Source organism: Kogia breviceps, chromosome 13 (assembly GCF_026419965.1).
Source record: "Kogia breviceps isolate mKogBre1 chromosome 13, mKogBre1 haplotype 1, whole genome shotgun sequence".
NCBI lineage: Eukaryota > Metazoa > Chordata > Mammalia > Artiodactyla > Physeteridae > Kogia > Kogia breviceps.
Window position 1 is genome coordinate 41,068,102 of NC_081322.1, and position 21,401 is coordinate 41,089,502.

At 40.5% G+C, this 21,401-nt stretch overlaps 1 protein-coding gene across 1 annotated transcript; it reads left to right on the plus strand.

Annotated features, from left to right (window-relative positions):
- Positions 1-1,789: 1,789 nt before the first annotated feature.
- On the plus strand, positions 1,790-21,199 carry LOC131768054 (coiled-coil domain-containing protein 162-like). The gene is given in 5 exon segments (XM_067011610.1): positions 1,790-1,810; positions 6,454-6,619; positions 11,051-11,189; positions 19,082-19,235; positions 21,095-21,199. Coding segments are annotated over 5 exon segments (585 nt in total).
- Positions 21,200-21,401: the final 202 nt, after the last annotated feature.

Genomic DNA, 21,401 nt, shown 5'->3' on the forward strand with positions numbered 1-21,401 from the left:
GGATTAAATGCTCCCACCAAAAGACACAGACTGGCTGAATGGATACAAAAGCAAGACCCATATATATGCTGTCTACAAGAGACCCACTTCAGACCTAGGGACACATACAGACTGAAAGTAAGGGGATGGAAAAACATATTCCATGCAAATGGAAATCAGAAGAAAGCTGGAGTAGCAATTCTCATATCAGACAAAATAGACTTTAAAATAAAAACTATTACAAGAGACAAAGCAGGACACTACATAATGATCAAGGGATCGATCCATGAAGAAGATATAACAATTGTAAATATTTATGCACCCAACATAGGAGCACCTCAGTACATAAGGCAAATACTAACAGCCATAAAAGGGGAAATCGACAGTAACACAATCATAGGAGGGGACTTTAACACCCCACTTTCACCAATGGACAGATCATCCAAAATGAAAATAAATAAGGAAACACAAGCTTTAAATGATACATTACACAAGATGGAGTTAATTGATATTTATAGGACATTCCATCCAAAAACAACAGAAGACACTTTTTTCTCAAGTGCTCATGGAACATTCTCCAGGATAGATCATATCTTGGGTCACAAATCTAGCCTTGGCAAATTTAAGAAAATTGAAATCGTATCAAGTATCTTTTCTGACCACAATGCTATGAGACTAGATATCAATTACAGGAAAAGATCTGTAAAAAATACAAATATATGGAGGCTAAACAATACACTACTTAATAACGAAGTGATCACTGAAGAAATCAAAGAGGAAATCAAAAAATACTTAGAAACAAATGACAATGGAGACACGATGACCCAAAACCTATGGGATACAGCAAAAGCAGTTCTGAGAGGGAAGTTTATAGCAATACAATCATACCTTATGAAACAGGAAACATCCCGAATAAACAGCCTAACTTTGCACCTAAAGCAATTAGAGAAAGAAGAACAAAAAAAACCCAAATTTAGCAGAAGGAAAGAAATCATAAAGATCAGATCAGAAATAAATGAAAAAGAAATGAAGGAAACAATAGCAAAGATCAATAAAAGTAAAAGCTGGTTCTTTGAGAAGATAAATAAAATTGATAAACCATTAGCCAGACTCATCAAGGAAAAAAGGGAGAAGACTCAAATCAATAGAATTAGAAATGAAAAAGGAGATGTAACAACTGACACTGCAGAAATACAAAAGATTATGAGAGATTACTACAAGCAACTGTATGCCAATAAAATGGACAACCTGGAAGAAATGGACAAATTCTTAGAAATGCACAAGTCTGCTGAGACTGAACCAGGAAGAAATAGAAAATATGAACAGACCAATCACAAGCACTGAAATTGAAACTGTGATTAAAAATGTTCCAACAAACAAAAACCCAGGACCAGATGGCTTCACAGGCGAATTCTATCAAACATTTAGAGAAGAGCTAACACCTATCCTTCTCAAACTCTTCCAAAAGACAGCAGAAGGAGGAACACTCCCAAACTCATTCTGTGAGGCCACCATCACCCTGATACCAAAACCAGACAAAGACGTCACAAAGAAAGAAAACTACAGGCCAATATCACTGATGAACACAGATGCAAAAATCCTCAACAAAATATTAGCAAACAGAATCCAACAGCACATTAAAAGGATCATACACCATGATCAAGTGGGGTTTATTCCAGGAATGCAAGGATTCTTCAATATACGCAAATCAATCAACGTGATACACCATATCAACAAACTGAAGGAGAAAAACCATATGATCATCTCAATAGATGCAGAGAAAGCTTTTGACAAAATTCAACACCCATTTATGATAAAAACCCTGCAGAAAGTAGGCACAGAGGGAACTCTCCTCAACATAATAAAGGCCATATATGACAAACCCACAGCCAGCATTGTTCTCAATGGTGAAAAACTGAAACCATTTCCACTAAGATCAGGAACAAGACAAGGTTGCCCACTCTCACCACTCTTATTCAACATAGTTTTGGAAGTTCTAGCCACAGCAATCAGAGAAAAAAAAGAAATAAAAGGAATCCAAACAGGAAAAGAAGAAGTAAAGCTGTCACTGTTTGCAGATGACATGATACTATACATAGAGAATCCTAAGGATGCTACCAGAAAACTACGAGAGCTAATCAATGAATTTGGTAAAGTAGCAGGATACAAAATGAATGCACAGAAATCTCTGGCATTCTTATACACTAATGATGAAAAATCTGAGAGTGAAATTAAGAAAACACTCCCATTTACCATTGCAACAAAAAGAATAAAATATCTAGGAATAAACCTACCTAAGGAGACAAAAGACCTGTATGCAGAAAACTATAAGACACTGATGAAAGAAATTAAAGATGATACAAACAGATGGAGAGATATACCATGTTCTTGGATTGGAAGAATCAACATTGTGAAAATGACTCTACTACCCAAAGCAATCTACAGATTCAATGCAATCCCTATCAAATTACCACTGGCATTTTTTACAGAACTAGAACAAAAAATTTCACAATTTGTATGGAATCACAAAAGACCCCGAATAGCCAAAACAGTCTTGAGAATGAAAAATGGACCTGGAGGAATCAGGCTCCCTGACTTCAGACTATACTACAAGGCTACAGTAATCAAGACAGTATGGTACTGGCACAAAACCAGAAATATAGATCAATGGAACAGGATAGAAAGCCCAGAGATAAACCCACACACATATGGTCACCTTATCTTTGATAAAGGAGGGAAGGATATACAGTGGAGAAAAGACAGCCTCTTCAATAAGTGGTGCTGGGAAAACCGGACAGCTACATGTAAAAGTATGAAATTAGAACACTCCCTAACACCACACACAGAAATAAACTCAAAATGGGTTAAAGACCTAAATGTAAGGCCAGACACTATCAAACTCTTAGAGGAAAACATAGCCAGAACACTCTATGATATAAATCACAGCAAGATCCTTTTTGACCCATCTCCTAGAGAAATGGAAATAAAAACAAAAATAAACAAATGGGACCTAGTAAAACTTAAAAGCTTTTGCACAGCAAAGGATATCATAAACAAGACCAAAAGACAACCCTCAGAATGGGAGAAAATATTTGCAAATGAAGCAACTGACAAAGAATTAATATCCAAAATTTATAAGCAACTCATGCAGCTCAATAACCAAAAAACAAACAACCCAATCCAAAAATGGGCAGAAGAACTAAATAGACATGTCTCCAAAGAAGATATACAAGTTGCCAACAAACACATGAAAGAATGCTCAACATCATTAATCATTAGAGAAATGCAAATCAAAACTACAATGAGATATCATCTCACACCGGTCAGATTGGCCATCATCAAAAACTCTAGAAACAATAAATGCTGGAGAGGGTGTGGAGAAAAGGGAACACTCTTGCACTGCTGGTGGGAATGTAAATTAATACAGCCACTATGGAGAACAGTATGGAGGTTCCTTAAAAAACTACAAATAGAACTACCATACGACCCTGCAATCCCACTACTGGGCATATACCCTGAGAAAACCATAATTCAAAAAGAGTCATGTACCAAAATGTTCATTGCAGCTCTATTTATGATAGCCAGGACATGGAAGCAACCTAAATGTCCATCAACAGATGAATGGATAAAGAAGATGTGGCACATATATACAATGGAATATTACTCAGCCATAAAAAGAAATGAAACTGAGTTATTTGTAATTAGGTGGATAGACCTGGAGTCTGTCATACAGAGTGAAGTAAGTCAGAAGGAGAAAAACAAATACCGTATGCTAACACATATATATGGAATCTAAGAAAAAAAAATGTCATGAAGAGATTAGTGATAGGACGGGAATAAAACACAGACCTACTAGAGCATGGACTTGAGGATATGGGGAGGGTAAGATGTGATGAAATGAGAGAGTGGCAGGGACATATATACACTACCAAATGTAAATTAGATAGCTAGTGGGAAGCTGCCGCATAGCACAGGGAGATCACCTCTGTGCTTTGTGACCACCTAGAGAGGTGGGATAGGGAGTGTGGGAGGGAGGGTGAAGCAAGAGGGAAGAGATTTGGAAACGTATGTATATGTATAACTGATTCACTTTGTTGTAAAGGAGAAACTAACACACTATTGTAAAACAGTTATACTCCAATAAAGATGTTAAAAAAAAAAGAGTAGATATAGAAATACATAAAGCATTCAAGTATTAGTTAAATAAAATGTAATGTTGAAAATGGCAGTTTGGGAACATTCTGATTTTTCTTTGTGAGTGAAAAACTGTTTAGCAATTTAGGTTTCTTACCTTTTCTTTTTTCCCCTCAGGTTTATTGAGGTGTAATTAACAAATAAAATTGTAAATATTTAAAGTGTACAGCATGATTATTTGATATACATATACATTGTGAAATTATTACCACAGTTAAGCTAATTAACACATTTATCACCTCACATAGTTACCATTTTTTTGGAGGTGAGAATGCTTGTCTAACTCTCAACAAATTTCAAGTATAAAATACAGTATTATTAACTATAGTCACCATGCTGTACATTAGATCCTCAGAACTTATTTATCTTTTAAATAAAGTTTGTACCTTTTGACCAACATCAGCCCATCTCCCCCATCCCCTGGCAACCACCTTTCTATAAGTTTGACCTTTTCATTTTCATTAGATTCCACATAGGAATGAGATCATACAGTGTATGTCTTTGTCTGGCTTATTTCACTTAGCATAATGTCATCCAAGTTTACCCATGTTGTTGTAAATGGCAAGGTTTTCTTCTTTTTTATGTCTAAATAATATTCCTGTATGTTTGCATGCATGTGTGTGTGATGTTTTCTTTATCCATTTATCCATCCACTGGGCATTTAGGTTGTTTCCATATCTTGGCTATTGTGAGTAATGCTACATGGAAGTATGAATAATCTCCTTGATATACTAATTTTATTTCTTTTGGATGTATACTCAGAAGTGGGATTGCTGGATCATATGGTAATTTTACATGCAACAGAATGAAACTGAATCCCTATCTTACACCAATCACAAAAATTAACTTCAGGTGGATTAAATACTTAACTGTAAGACTGGAAACCATAAAATCAGAGAGGAAAACGGAAAAAGCTCTGACACCAGTCTTGGCAATGATTTTCTTTTTCTTTTTCTTTTTTTTTCACGGTACGCGGGCCTCTCACTATTGTGGCCTCTCCCGTTGTGGAGCACAGGCTCTGGACGCACAGGCTCAGCGGCCATGGCTCACGGGCCCAGCCGCTCCGCAGCATGTGGGATCTTCCTGGACCCCGGGGCACGGACCCGTATCCCCTGCATCGGCAGGCGGATTCTCAACCACTGCGCCACCAGGGAAGCCCGGCAATGATTTTTTTGGATACAACAACAAGAGCACGGGCAACGAAAGCAAAAATAAACAAGTGGGATAACATCAAACTAAAAGGTCTCTGCTAGTAAAGAAAAAAAAACAAAAGGAGAAGGCAACCTACATAATGGGAGAAAATATTTGCAAACTATATATCTGATAAGGGGATAATACCTAAAATATGTAAGGAACTCATATAACTCAATAGCAAAAGCAAAAACAAAATGAAGAAAAACAATTTTTAAACCAATAATCTGTTTTTAAAATGGTCAAAGGACCTGAACAGACATTTTTCCAGAGGAGATACACCAATGACCAATACATAAATGAAAAGGTGCTCAGTATCACTAATCATTGGGGAAATGCAAATCAAAACCATGATGAGATATCACCTCACACCTGTTAGGATGGCTATTATAAAAAAGGACAAGAGAAAACAAGTCTTGGTGAGGGTGCGGAGAATAGGGGACACTTGTGCACCTTTGGTAGGAATGTCAATTGGTGGAGCCACTATGGAAAACAGTATGGAGATTCCTCAAAAAATTAGAAATAGAACTACCTTTTATTTCATTCATTCACAGAAGAATTTTTAGGGTTTCTAAAAATATATAAAACTACTGCCTTCTGCAGTTAAATCATATTTTTTCTTTATTCCTTCACTGAATGTTGATATTTATGATCCATTGTTTGTTTTTCAGTCATGTGTTTAAACTATGTTGATAAGTAGTTATGTTTTGCTTACAGGTATTCCCTCAGGGCAATGTTGTCTGAATATAAGTCCCTGCTAGGAATTTATTTGTGACCCTTGTAATTCATTGATGGTTAGTCATACAAACACATTTTGATGTGTTTTTGGCCTCCAATGGCTTTAAACAAAGAGAAACACTTTGTTTTAATTCCCCGGCCGGAGTTAACTTGTCCAAAGACCTGAGTTCATGAAAAGGCTTGTTCTTTTTTTCAGATGTTATCCTGTAACTATTATCCTGTATTATACTGTGAAAATGTTTATCTAAATATTCTTGTTTAAATATATTATTCCTAATCAATGCTCATATATTTTTATATCCCTTTAGAAGCTTCTTGAAAATTATTTCCTTGTATTGATTTTACCCACAGGTAGCTTTTAGAGCCTTAAAGCTAACTCTACAGCTGATAGCCCCTCTCCACGACATTGTGGCCTACCTCTTCAGTTTGGCTAAACATGGAAATTATCCAGCACGTTTTGAATTTCCTCTAAGTCCTAACCCTCTGAGAGGCAACTGGGAAGGAACTAAGGGTATTGGTAAGTGATTAAAGGTGATTAAAATTGCCTTCAATATTCAGTTGCAATTCCATGAAGCTCTTTTTTTTTCAGCTTTATTGAAGCCTAATTGAAGAATAAAATTGTCATATATTTGAAGTGAACAACTTTATATTTGATATATATATACATTGTGAAAGGATTTCCCCCATCTAGTTAATTACTATGAAGCTCTTAATACCTGGAAAGACAGAACTAAAATATTTCCTCATAAATGACAGAAGGGCAAAGGGAAAGTCCCATTATATACTGCCTCCAAACGGATTGGTTCCACATTTACAGGTTAAACCATGAAGTATGCCAAGTCAGAATTTGGGGGGCCTGGGTTTTTACCCTGCCTCTGTCACTTGGTTTACTAAAAGCTGGGCACTTTACTCCCTGGCTCTATGTTTGTTATCTGTAAAACAAGGGTGACAACACCTGTCTCAGAGACATGTTCTGTGGATTAAAATCTGTAAAAATTCTAGAAGGATGTACAAGTCCCCATTAAATATTAGCTTTGCTTTCATTCCCTTTCCCCTCCTGGGCTTCGTGAACTAATGTGGCAAGGTCAAGGCCAAGCATTCACTGTCAAGAAGCTTGCAGACAGCCCTCAGTTAGCTAACAATGACCCGGTAGTCCTGTTAGTAAGAACAGTTGAGGCTTTTGTTTTATCTGCCCAGTGCTAATCCGTGAACCCTAACTCAGCACAAGTTCTCAGATAAATGCATGTGGTAAATTAAAGACACTAAAATGCTTAGTAAGCTGGGTTTATCAGAAGCAGTGAAACTGATCTTACTATTTTAATAATTTGACTCCCATCCTAATTATGTCATTAGTCATATAAATATTAATCAATTAATAGCAGTATATTATAACATAGTAGACAAGGATTTTATAGTGTGAGAAGAGCCAAAGAAATGAGGTAACATGCCTATCTAAACTTAGTGGTCTTAAAACAAACATGATATAATCTAAATCTATTCCTCTCTGGCCGGTGCATCAAGGAAATGTTTGTGGGAGATTCTGACTTGTTCCAGGAGGAAGATTGATGCCTATATCTGAGGAAAGGCAGCATGAAGAAGAGAAGGGGTTGGTGCTACCTCAGCAGAAAGCACAGAATTGTTGCAGGCCTACTAGCAAGGCTTCAATATAAGCATCAAGAGATTACAGAAGTTCCAAAAGCACTCTTAGCTCCTTTCCTTTTGCTAATATGGGGGCTGTCGTAAGGGGTTAACTCAGAAAATAAACTAAGATGCTCTCCAGTGGAGCTGGATGTTGGGAGGGTGTGGGGCTGGATTGTAGATGAGGGACAGGAGAAAGGAGGATGGGCCAGGAAGAATGCTATCCCTGCCCTCGAGAAGATGAGATAGAAGCCAAGGTAGAGCCAGAGCCATGTTTCCAAAAGAAGTCACTGCATAGGAAGTTCTGTAGCAGCTGGGAGAGAAGAGCCCACAGGGAGGGTGATCTGGGGGGACTTGCCCTCACTTGAATCAATGGAGAAAAATAGGAGGGCTTGTCCTAAAGGGGGACAAGAAAAGGATACTGGCAAAGATAACAGGTAGGACTACACGTGGCCAGTCCAGAGAGAATGATGAACCCACCAGTGCAACACTGAGGGATAGTGGTAAATGAGGCCAAATTGTTGAGGACCTAGAATTGAGGATGAAGGAAATTGGTTTTTTACTATTTATATGCTTATGAACTGGAAACCATTGAAATAATTGGGGCCCAGGCTTTCCAAGGTGTAAAACTAGAGAGACACACCTTGTCATTTTGCCAGTAAAAACATTTGTGCTCCAGGGAGAATGTGCAAAGTTTTACATACTCTGCTTTGCTGAAAATAGATAAAGAGCAAACTGAACTAAAAAAAATTCCATTCTAAGATAATCATCTTTTTTAAAAGGCTAGGCTGCTCAGTTCCTGGCCTGCTTCCCAGAGGAGGCAAGGAGAACTAAGGTGAAAAGAGAAGACGGGTTTGTTCATAGACCCACCCAACTCCTTTTAGCCATTTCAGAGCTGTTTGGAGTTAAAGTGACTTTTGAAGCCTTATGTGCTTTAAAATATTTTTTAAAGAGACACTTCGAATTTCAGCTGTGGTCCTCCCACTTGACTGAGCAAGCAGCTGTTAGATACTGTGGGCTAGTTCTGTGGACCCTGCCAAATTTTCAACTTCCCTGAAAGCCAGCAACTCCCTTTGGAGTCAGTGTGAAACAGAGGATGGAATCAGAATGTAGGAGTTTACATTATGATTTTCTTTTAAAGAATTAGGAGGCCAATTAAACCCAGGCACTACACACTGATCTCAGGCTTTCAGGAACAAAATGTACTGGCTTTGAGTATTCACATGGAGGCAGGGCCACTGTGATTTTGCTCTCTCTGTCTGATTTCCCAAATGGAACCCTCCTGGGAAAAGGCACAAGAAGAGGCTCATTTGTTTCCCAGAGGAGGGTCTCCTCCCACCACCCCCACGACCACACGGCAACCATCTGCCCGTCCTCACAGACAGGCTGCGTTCCCTGCCTGTGCCTGCTAGCTGTGCTCCCACTGAGACATGTGAGCCCACAGGAAAGGGAGGCCCAAATGAGGACTGTTATCAGTGCGTAACAAAGAAAAGGTAGGCCCTCCTCCACAGCTGTACTTTAACGATAATGCCACCTGTCAGCACAGAACAATTTTGCTGGGAAGGGATCGTATAAAAGTGCACACACAGCATTATATAAACAGTAATGGAAATAATGAAAAGAGAAAAATCACCCGTAATCCAACCATTGTAACAAGTGAAATATTTTTTTTATTTATCCTTACTTCCTTCTAGCCCTTGCCCAAATACATTTTACAGAGCTTTAATCATAGGGTATGTACAACTTCATATTCTTTTTTCATTGTCATTGCAGGGGATGATAAACCTTTTCCCCTGGTTGCTGCATAGCCTGACAGAGTGTATTGCTTGTAGACCAGCCACATTAGGCCTTGAACAAATAAGGCTCACTGACCATCACTCCTCCCATCCAGTACAACATTCTTAAAGTTCTTGTACAATTTGATCTGTGACTCCTCTTCTGGTGGAAGTTTCTTTTCAGCCCAATATGACCATCAGATTTATAGAGGATTTATAAAAACTCTAATTATTGGCCCCAATTCTTTTGTGGCTGGGAAAATACCCAAAAAACATTTTTCTGTGGTGTGTAAAACAGTAAATGGATATGAAATCTGGACTGCTCATCTTTTCCTAAAGCCAAGAGCATATATTGCAAGTACATATTAGCAACCATTCTCAGACCTGGCTCCGCCCTGATCAGGCTCTCGTGGACAGCCTCCCTGCTCCCTCAGTTCCCCTGCCTTCTGTGCCAGAAATGTAGGAAGAGATCCAGTACCAGGCCAGATTGTGTACAAGGCTGCTCAAGTCTGGATGAGAGGTTGACATAGAGTAGCTCCGGAAATGTTTCGTGGATCTCCCATCTCACTTCTGCTATGGGCTACAATCAGGGATGGTGATCAATTTCCACAATCCTTCTCTTCCCAAAGCAGGGATGTTCTCTTAAGTAGAAAACTATCACTGTCCCCACAGGGAGCTGATGAGCTTTTCAGATCAGTTGACATTCTGGTAGCCCTGGAAATGGGGCCCACCTACCTGCCCCATCAGTGCTCCCTAAGGGCTTGTCATTTTCTTGCTGTGCTCTCCCATTCTAAGCAGCTCATTTCCTGAGCCAATAATAGAGATGTTAGTACAGCCACCTAGACCCAGGCCAAGTTCCTCAAACCAGTATTGAGAGCCCCAAAGGGCCTCTAACTTAAATTTCCATCCAAAACACATATAAATCTTTTGCAGTAAGGGTCCAAGAAATAAGCCAATTTAGGATCTCCCACATCTACTCCTGAAATGATGAGAATCTCCTAGAAGGATCTATGTATGTGTGTGTATACATATATGTATACATATTTTTGCTTGCCTTGGATGGTCCTGAGTCTTCTTTAATTTATGAGCCATTGACAGGAAGAGCCAGTGACAGGGCGGATTTGAATGGCATGGCTATGAGAAATGAGTGCTGGTTTATAGTAATTTCAAGCCCCTAATAGACTTACTGAGGCCTATACTTTCCCATTCCTTGTAATTTCTCTTTTTCAATCTATTTAGAGTCTGTAGCCTTATAAACACTGAAACTTTCTTTCAACAGTATGTTCTTATTCTGCTGAAAAGCAAAGCAAGTTATTACATTCCTGAGGGAGGAAGGAAGGAAGGAAAGATAAATCAGACCCTGGGTTGGTTCTAGAACATAAGGCTTTGCTGATCTTGCAAGACATATAATTAGTATACTCACAAACAAAGAGAAGTCAATTTAGGTAAAAAGTTAGCTTTGGAGGTGAAATGGTTCACAGGGTAGCTAGGGTAGCCTGTGTTTCACACTGAGTAAAATGTCGTCCATCTTCTAGGGTCTGAGCTTCAAGAGCTGCAGAAAATGATTGACAGCCTCCAGAGCCCCCAAGACCCCACTCTGGTGTCCCAGGTCCTCCTCCTTCAAAGGGAGGTTATGTTTCTGCAGTTTGACGCTGCAGTGAGGTACCTCATCCGGTAAGGGCTGGAGTGCTAATCCTGTCTAATAAATTCTGCGGGGCAGGTGTTTCTGAGTGATCATGGAGGGAGGCCACTCTTGGCACTATTAGATAATGAGCTTAAAATAGTCGGGGGCACAACCTGATCCAGAACACTGCTGCTACCAAACGCGTTCAGCAGCAGAGGCTGTCCAGGTGAACTGTGTTCTTTTTGGATAATAATATTCTTGATTTTATTAAATGTGATTTCAATATAGTTAGCTTGCATAACAGCCTGTTTTATTGGGAATCACATTTTTTATACTTCTGAAGATGATTCTTCCTAAGAGTTTTATTTTTTCAGCCCTTAATTACCTTTCAAAAAAACAGAATTTTCACTGCACATCTGAAACCAATGGAATTTACCACCTGAGTTAAATTTATAAATAAGTTAATTTACCTCTGGCCTTGTAGGTAATACTCTGCATTCAAAAAGAATGTTTATTTGGTTAATCATGACTGATGAAAAAATTAGCTTGGATTAAGAGTCACAATGTTTCCTGTATAAATAATAAGCTGTGTATGGGAAGGGAAGAGGTCAGGCCTGAGGGTCTCTGCTTATTCTTAAATCGTCAAAATTAATTAACTTCATTTGATAAATTCCCAGTGTGAGTATTTAGTCAATGAGGGGGATGTGGGAGGGCAGTGCTTTTATCTGTGGATTATAATCACTTCCCACCATTAGCATGAGTGTCCATAGAGAATAGAAATGTGGGGCTTGTACTGAACCATATTTTCTCTTTCTGCTCTGCTTTTTCTTACTCTGAGCATCATGGGACTCTGGATTTAGAATGCAGATTCAGCAGGACAAAAAGTCAGACTAATTTGTTTTCTTTTGATTGACAAACAGCTTTGGAAACTGTAGCTTTGTCAAGCATGTAGGATATAAAGGTTTTGACTAATTGTCATGACGGCCATTCATTAGCCCTCTGGGCTCTGAAATTTCAAGTCAGAATTTGTAAGGAATTTACATAGGATGAAGAAATAGGACTACACCCCAGAAGTTCTTCTTGGATTCCAGCTCCATGGAGTTCAGCTTGCTCCTCTTCTCCCAGAGGAACCACTCTGCTTCCCCCAGGAACTGCTTTGTGGGGCTTTCTCTGCCCTGGTGCTCAGTCTGCAGAAATGGAGGGCACTGTGTCCTATGACTGGTTTCAGTATATTCCGTATATTTTTCAGAGGACCTCAGAAGGAACCAGGAGTCCTTCATTCATAGCATTTCCTCCAGCCTTTTTTCTTCAGAGGTCTTTGGGGTGTGTCTGTGTTTGTAATCACACAGCCAGTGAGTAGCAGACCAAAATTAGAACCTATGTGCATTTGACTCCAAAACCTGAGAACTAGGATGGATGCCAGACAGCAGCAGGATTGATGGAAAGGGAGACTCCGAAGAAAAGGCAAGAGGCAGGAGGAAAGGAGAAGCTGAAAGATAAATGTCTTTCCGCTTGAGGATTTTACTTAGTGCTGAACCTGCAAGCAAGGAGAAGTCCTTAGATAACCAAAAGAGACAGGAAGCTTGGAGAAGTTCCCTCACCCTTCCCAGAGCTCATCAACTGAGTAAATATGACTGTTTACCCCAGGGAACTTTTTGCTTATTTAAACTGAAGCCTTCTCCAGAGTTTGAAAAGAAGGAACTCTTACCAGGAATGAGAACAGCATACTTCCATAGAACAGGGGAGGAGAAGAAGCATGTAGCTCAAGGACAACACGACAGTGGCCCCGTAGAGTCCCCTCATATGTGGCCTCTGCTTCTCTGTGGCATGGACCAGCTCAGATTTCAAGAAAGTTTAATGTTTCTAGGCACAAAAGTTTCACTCTGCTCCTGTCCACCTGTCCCTCTGCCAAGGACCTGATAGAAATTGGTGCTGTCTTCCGATGGCATCAGAATCACATTGCCCAGGGCCTGTCATTCACCTCTGGGCATGTCCACCAACCTATAAGAGTTATTAAGAGCTATCAGTGCAAGAAATGCCTGAGGATTGAGCTTATCTTTAATTTCAGGTGAATTAATCATTCGCACCAATGGTAAATGCTTCAGTAGTACATTGGTTCTAATCAATCTCATCTGTTTAAGTTAGGGATCAGCAAACTACTGCCATAGGCCCCTGCCTGATTTTGTAAGGCCTGTGGGCTAAGGATGGTTTTTATGTGTTTAAATGGTTGAGGGAAAAACTCAAGAGTAGTATTTTGTGACACATGAAAATTATGTGGAATTCAAGTGTCTGTGTCCAGAAATGAAGGTTTTATTTGGAACACAGCCAGGCCTATTAATTTATAGATAATCTCTGACTGCTTTCACAGTAGAACCACAGAGTTGAATAGTTGCAACAGATTATATGATTCACAGAGCTGAAAATATTTACTATCTGACCCTTTAAGAAAGAGTTTGCCACTCCCTGATTTAAAGGATTGAATTCTTTTGAAATTCAAGAATGGAGGGAAACCAGAAAAAAAAAAAAAAAGTCCCTCAAAGGAATTCTATAGGACAGAATAAAACATATGGCATGCAGAGTGCCACTGATCTTAGTGTATTATTGATGTTCAGAGTGATTACGGTAAAAAGGAGGAATTTAAGGAAATAAACCAAAGGTACCTTAACTTTCTGCAATAAGCCTGATTTAAGAGTACATCAAGCAATCTCTCAAGAAGCAACACCAATTTCTTAGTCCTCGAATTTGTGTTGGTTTTCTCTTCATTTTTCAATTTATCTTTATGCTCACCTAGTTTAAGTGTCTCTGAACACACAGATATTAAAGTGTGCTTCAGGAGTATCTGGGGATTTCTGGACAACACAGAGAAGGCGCCATGTGCTCCTGGTCTCTAGTGTCTGAGAAGTGAAGAGCCACAACTTTTGCCTGGCCTCTTCCGGGCCACTTTTCAGACGTTTTTTGGGGTTTCATTTTCTTTTTCATATCCTTGCATCCAGGAAAAACCCTAGCATGTGTCCCATGAATTCCCTGCTCCCTGTGGCTACAGCTAGGTTGCCTGGGATCACATTATGGCTAACTCTCTCACACACAAGATGAGTGGTATTCTAGGAAACCCTTGACTGCTTATTGACAGTAAGGCAGCTGGAGTGTGGCAAAACAGTTCGGAGAATGTGATGCATCTATCCTTGTATTTTAGTGAACTGCTGGGGAGACCTGACTTTAATAGGGGCTGGCAGTTGGCAGGTGTAGCACTGGCACAAGCAACAAGCTGACCTTTCATTCCTATGAGTTTCCCTGTATCTTGAGTGCTGCTGGCAAACTGCACTGATCAGACCTACCCCAGCAGAAGGCTCAGGCCAGGTTTACCAACTGAGTGTCCGAGTAAGTTGTCACAGTGAGCTGTCTTCAGTATTTCTAAAGACATGATGAAAAAGACACGTTTGCACAAAAGTTTTGCAGGTAAAGAAAATGTCACATTTCTTTCTTTTTTAAACTGGAATCATAAGAACGGATGAGATAAGGAGGAGAGGGAACTTGCTTTGGTTGAGTTCCTGCCATGTGCCAACTCCGTGGGATAGCAATCATTTCACCATCTTTACAGATGAGGAAATAGAGAAGTTGCATAATTTGCCCCAGGGTCACAAGCTTGTTGTAGCAGACCTTACATTCACAGGGTTTGTCTGACTCCAGAGCCCCGTTCTTTCCTTTATATCATGTTTCTTCATCTCTTCCTGCAGCTCAGAGCTTAGGCTAGGTGTTTATGTGGCTTTGAGTTAAAAACAGGAGAATGCTTAATTTGGTAGAAAAATCTTTCAAACTATGGGGTCCGTGGAGAGGAAGGAAATAAAAGAGGATATAGTGCTAAAAATGTTAAATATCATTCTGAGACCCCCTTCTATACATAGCATTACACTGTACAGCTCCCTAATAAGCAGTACTGTTGATAAAGGAGAGTTGGGACCTATCAAGGATAGTGATCTAGACTGAAGAATTAGGAAAGTGAGGAAAAGGATAACCAATGATTTGATCAATGGTGGTGCCTAGAATCTGACCCTCATCTCTCTAGAGAGTGTATCATGTGCTATGGTTCTCTAGCTTAGAGTAGCAGTCATATTTACATCTGAACTGTATTGATTTTTTTTTTTTTTTTTTTTTTTTTGTGGTACGCGGGTCTCTCACTGTTGTGGCCTCTCCCGTTGCGGAGCACAGGCCCTGGACGCCCAGGCTCAGCGGCCATGGCTCACGGGCCTAGCTGCTCCACGGCATGTGGGATCTTCCCAGACTGGGGCATGAACCTGTGTGCCCTGCATCGGCAGGTGGACTCTCAACCACTGCGCCACTAGGGAAGCCCCTTGATATTTTTTAATAGTCTCCAAGCATCTATAAATTAATAGACCTAGTGTTTGGGGCTCTAAACCTCTGCCAAGAATTGTGGTTGTTTGTGGCACTTAGTAGTTAAAAGTTCTGCACAAACTTACCAAGATAAGAGAGCAAGTCAATGTTCTGTGTTCTTTTATGTGAAAATCAGTCTGGTGCAGCCACAAGAGGAGACACAGGAGAGACTCAGGAAAACAAAATTATTATACTCAGTTCCTAGAAACATCCATCATGCCATGTCATACAGGGCCACAGGTCGAGAGCAAGGAGAGTGCTTAGGCCATGACCTGGAAAGGCAAGGCAGGGCAGGGGAACAGTTTAAGATCAGCTACTTTGAAAAATTCCAGCGGGCTTTGGTCTGTAGGAGAGGTCTCTAGTTGCCTGTTAACTAGACCCAGGATGATTAAAGAAGAGAAATATTGCCTCCTGGGTTGCAAGGGTCAGAGGAAGTATGGCTCAGATTGGTTAGTTTGCATATCAAAGGTATGCTGGGCCTTTAGCTATCTCTAAGAATTGGCTATGCAGGGAAGGGCAGTCTCTCCCCAGCCAGCAAGGTTTTTTAAAGATGTTAAAACATCATAATAAAAAAGAAATTTTAAAATATAAGCAATACAGTCAACAGTAAGGTGCAAACAAAGCTGGACCCAGAGGCTGAGAGAGAGAAAATAATTTTGTGGATTGGTGGGAGAAAAGCATAGGAATGACATGGGAAGAGTCAACCAGGAAGAGGTTTGTGAGATATTGGGCTTCTGTGCTCTTGATTTAGGCTGAAAATAAATGTTTCCATTAGGATACTCTGCTTTTTGGTACCGTTGGCTAAAGAAAAATGCACAGCCTAAAAGTTGCAAATGTTTTATTCGGGAACCTTACTGAGGACTATAGCCTGGGAGACAGTCTGTCAGATAGCTCTGAGGATCAGCTCTGAAGAGGTAAGGGAGGAGCCAGGATATAGAGGAGTTTTTGCTGAAAAAACAGCAAAAAAAACCCATGTGGTTGAACATCAAAGGACTACTGCTAATCACAAAAAACAGACATCACAAGTTAATGATCTTAGTGCTTTTCTACGTATGGGAAGATGCGAGAGTCTGGACTCATTAAAATTATTTCTTAGATATGCATCTTACCTATCTAGGGCCAGTATCCTGTTTTTTTCTATCCTGAATTCCCCTCAGGGTACACTATTCGGGGCAGCTGTATCAGCTGATGACTTGGTGGCAGGCAACATTCTTTGTATAGTGGAATGGCAGGTGACATTTTTTTGTCTGCAGTACCATTGTTTTAAGTAGATATATACAACCTATAAGGGAGGTATATATGTAGAAAGTGCTTTGGGAGTTTAGAGGAAGGTCAGAAGCGGCTGAATAATGAGCTCTGCCTCACTGGACCCTACTGGGCTAGAAGGTCAGACCCATGGGGGACCCATCTTTGTATCTCAGACAGTTCCTGACACAGTGCCCTGTACATAGTAGATGCTTCATACATCACTGTCACGTGGGTGTTGAATGAATCATGGGCCTCTTGGCAGGGCTTATTGAGAATCATGAGAAAGCATGTGAATGATATGAGAAACAGGAGAAAAAGTTTATATATCCATTGAGCAACTCCAAGCGCCATCCTTGAGCTATCAGGGTAAGTCAATGTTTTTATTCAGTGTCTCAGTATATAACTATATGCAACTATCTTTTGTTAATTCTCACAAAAACGTGAAAAGGGTGGTATGATTTTTGCACTAGTACAGTGGTTTGATATACAAATAATAGGGCTACCTTTATCTGTCTTTGAACTTAAGTTCATAAGCCCCTACTTCTGCTGATGACAAAAAGATTAAACTTTTCAATTCCATGTCATTCAGCCACATTTACAGTTTAAAGTGGTCAGTTTGAGATATAAAATCAATTAATTCAAGATTATCCCCTTTACCTTTGTTTTAATTGCCTCCTCTTTACCCTGTTGGTGAGGGAGGGTATGGCCCCAAGGTTATGGGGATGGCCAAACACATAACACTAAATACTGGACAGATGAGATCAACAGCAGTTTACTCGCCATACATACTCACAGCCGAGGGGAATAGAACATTGCATGCCATGCAGGGCCACAGAGGATTTGTACTTGTGACCAGAGTGAACAACTAGGGGCTTGAGAGGCAGGCTTTGTAGTATCAAGAGGATATAGTGCTTCCTGGTTCCCATAGGAGGATGTGATTTGTTCATTTAAATAATTTTGTGGTCTGGCAGGGAACTGAAACCACTACTTGAGGATAAACAGGGATCGTACTTGGTCCCTTTGATAAGGAAGTTTGACTAGGGGACCTTACCCGTGGGAGCAGAGTAGGCAGGGGAACTTACAGTTAGGTCAGTCAAAGTCCTCTCAATTTTACCAGATGTCAAGGCAGCACTAATACTGGACCTTAACTTAAGCCTTACGCCATACCCTTCTCCTCCTTTATCCTTCTCAGAGGTGATCTTATAAATCATCCCAGCAGTTGAAGAGGAGTGGCTACCTCACCCATCTCTGTCCAATCCCAGATCTCTTCTGGTTGTCCTGCTGCTCATCACCCCACTTGGACACCCCCTTGTGGGGTCTTAGGCACTCCCCAGGTCTTTCCACAACACTTGACTATCTGCTCATCTCTGGGAGGCTGCCTCATTTCCATCAGTGATAACATCTCCCTCAGTCATTGCTAATCTCCCTTTTGATATCTGCTTTATGCATGACTTGGCAAAGCTCATGAAGGATTTTAGGCAAAAGATCCCTTCTGTCCTGGGGACCTTTTGGATCCCCCCTCAACTGATCCTGTTTCATCATCTTTTCTTGGGCATCCACAAGATCTAAGCTCTAGAGACAGTCTTTCCTTGCTCGCTAAGCTCATTTCCTTTGGGGCAAGAAAATGATTGTAATTTATCAAGCAGACTTCCTTCTCTGTGACTTATGGTATAAATTTCATGCTCTAGTCTTCAGGATTTTTGGTTCTTGATATACAAAGCCAAGTTTTGTTCAAAACAAAACAAGAAGCTTTCTCTCTCAAACCCCAGGCTCTTATTATTTAACTTAAAATTTGGTTTTACATATCAAGAATTGCTGTCTCAGCTACTGGTCTTAAAATAAATTCAACAACTGATGTCTTTGTTCTAGAGCTACGGCTGAGCTGTCCAGTATAGTAGCCACATGTGGCTATTTTAATTTAAAAGTTTAAATTAATATTGATTTTGGTGACATAAGACTTAAAATTCAGTTCCTCAGTCATGGTAGCCACATTTCAAGTGCTCAGCAGCTACATGTGGCTAGTGGCTACCGTATTGGACAGTCAAATATGGAACATTTCTGCCCTGCAGAATGTTCTGCAGTTAGACCATGCTAGTCTAGAGGATAGCTACCTTTCTCTTGAGGGCTGTGAATTATGAGAGTGAAGGGCAATGTGTAAAGAAAAGGGAGTGAGGGATGATGTTGCTGAGGAAGAAACCTGTTGATATCTCAAAATGTTATCTTGCTCCAGTAACCTTGAAGAGAGTTTTGAGCTTTAGAAACTTGAGTAACTGCTGTTAATGAGATCCCCTTCCTGTTTTGGTAGAAGAACATTTTTGGCACCTGGAAATGCTCCTGCCTACCAGTCTATCACAGATGACGTGTAGCATGGGTTGCCGCCACTGAGCAACTCTCTCATGAAGAGCATCTTTGCTTCCCAGCTCAGCCTGCCACAGCCGCTGGATCCACAGAGCCTCCAGGTGTGTTGAGAGCTATTTTTATACCAATCAAACATGCATTATGCTGGAATGCCCTTTAGCCTCGGTAGGCTCCCCTTCACTCACGTGGTAGAGTGGCCTAGGCCCCCATGGCCCGCTGTTATTCCCAGTCAGGGGCTCTCCCTCTAAACCGCTCAACAGGCTAATTGGGACAAAAGCTCATCTGCTCACAGCTGGTAGCAAAACCAACACCTGATCTCTTCCATGTAATAAATAATAATGCTAGCAATTACGATACATAAATTAGGTCAGCAGCTGAGTTTTGAACAGCCCGGTAACAACATGCGTTATCTAATGTAATCCTGGCAACTATTATTGCTCCTAGGCACTAACTATATTACCCACCTGCTACAACTAAAGAGTTTGAGGTTCTAGAAGGCCAGAGATCAGACTGCTGCATAGTCATGGCAACACTAGGTCACAAACTGTATTAGTTATCTATGGCTTCAGAGCAAATTACCCCCAAATTTAGCAGGTTAACACAATAAACGTTAATTATCTCATATAGTTCCTGAGGCTCAGGAGTCTGGGAGCAGCTTAGCTGGGTAGTTCTGGTTCAGGATCTCTCATGAGGCTGTGGTCAAGGTGCTGCACCTCTTAATGGGAAGAGAATCAAAGAATTTGTGGACTGGGACTTCCCTGGCAGTCCATTGATTAAGACTTTGCCTTCCAATGCAGGGAGTGTGGATTCGATCCCTGGTCAGGGAGCCAAGATCCCACATGCCTCGTGGCCAATAAAACAAAACATAAAACAGAAGCAATATTGTAACAAATTCAATAAAGACTTAGAAATGGTCCACATCAAAAAAAACTAAAAAAAAAAAGTATTTGTGGACATATCTTTTTTTTTTTTTTTTTTTTGGCCTCACAGTGAGAACTTAGTTCTCCAGCCAGAGATCGAACCCGTGCTCCCTGTGGTGGAAGCTCAAAGTCTTAACCACTGGACCGCCAGGGAAGTCCCTGTGGGCATATCATTAAAACCACCTCACAAGCCCAGATCTTTTGACTCCAAAACCTCCAACTTAATGTTTTTATGTTACAAAGCTAAGCCAAGTAATGCCAGCATCAACCCCATGTAAGTCTCACACTTCTACCTTCCCTAGCTACAAGACAGTGACTCTTGGCCCAAGCCTTGACCCTCATTTAGACCCGAAGACAGGGTTGGACTGTGACCATTGGGCCTGCTCCTGCTGCCTTTGAGTGTTGCCTGGGGTTAGGTGGATGCAGGTGTCCTGGCTCCCTGCTACCTGAATCAACTGCAACTCTAGGAATTGTCTGAAGCCAGTACCGAGTCTGGAAGTGTAAAATGGGGTCAGGTGGACAGGCCCACTATATCCAGGGCTGCATGTCATGCCCCAAGGAGTAGGGGATGCCTTGGCTGTTGGACAGTGACGTGGAGAAGACAGAGGCCCATGTGTAACGTTGTGGCATTGGTTTTGAGTTGGTGCCTAGAACTGGAGCACAATGGAGATAAAGGACAAATATTTAAGGTTTGTAATATTGAAAAAATTTGAGTAAGTTTACTTTTTTTGATTATAAATATGTACCATTGGTTTTATACTATTCTGGGACTTCTAAATACTTGTGTTGACTATTTACACTGAAATCTTAAGTACCCTCTGTGTTTAGTCACTTTCTGAAATATCAGTTTAAAAAATAAGATTATTACTCTCTCCTGTGCATCATCGGGGACTATCCATCAAGAACTATTTCTACATAATAGAGAAATCATCCCACAGTGTTTTAGTGTGCAGACACAGACATCTTGTTCATATACAAATGTCTGTTTCTTATGGACATTATTATGCAGCATTATGATATTTATTATTTGCTTCTTTTAGGCATTTGTGCTGTTCCCTTAGAGAGCATTTCTGGAAGATGGAGGACCATTTCCAGTTACAAGTAGCAGCCCAGATACCCTAGAATATAAGATGCAGGTAGGATAGGTCTTCCCACTTGTCACAGAGAGAGCCGAATGCAGACCGCAAAGCAGGTGTCATTGGGTCCATAGGTCTGATCCTTCATACTCTAGGCAGTGGTGAATAATTTATGAGATAAGCAAGGTGTTTGGTTATGAAACTGCAAACCCAGTGCTGCAAGGTGAGTTATGTTTGCTTATGACAGAAGAAAATCATGGTTTTAGCTGGC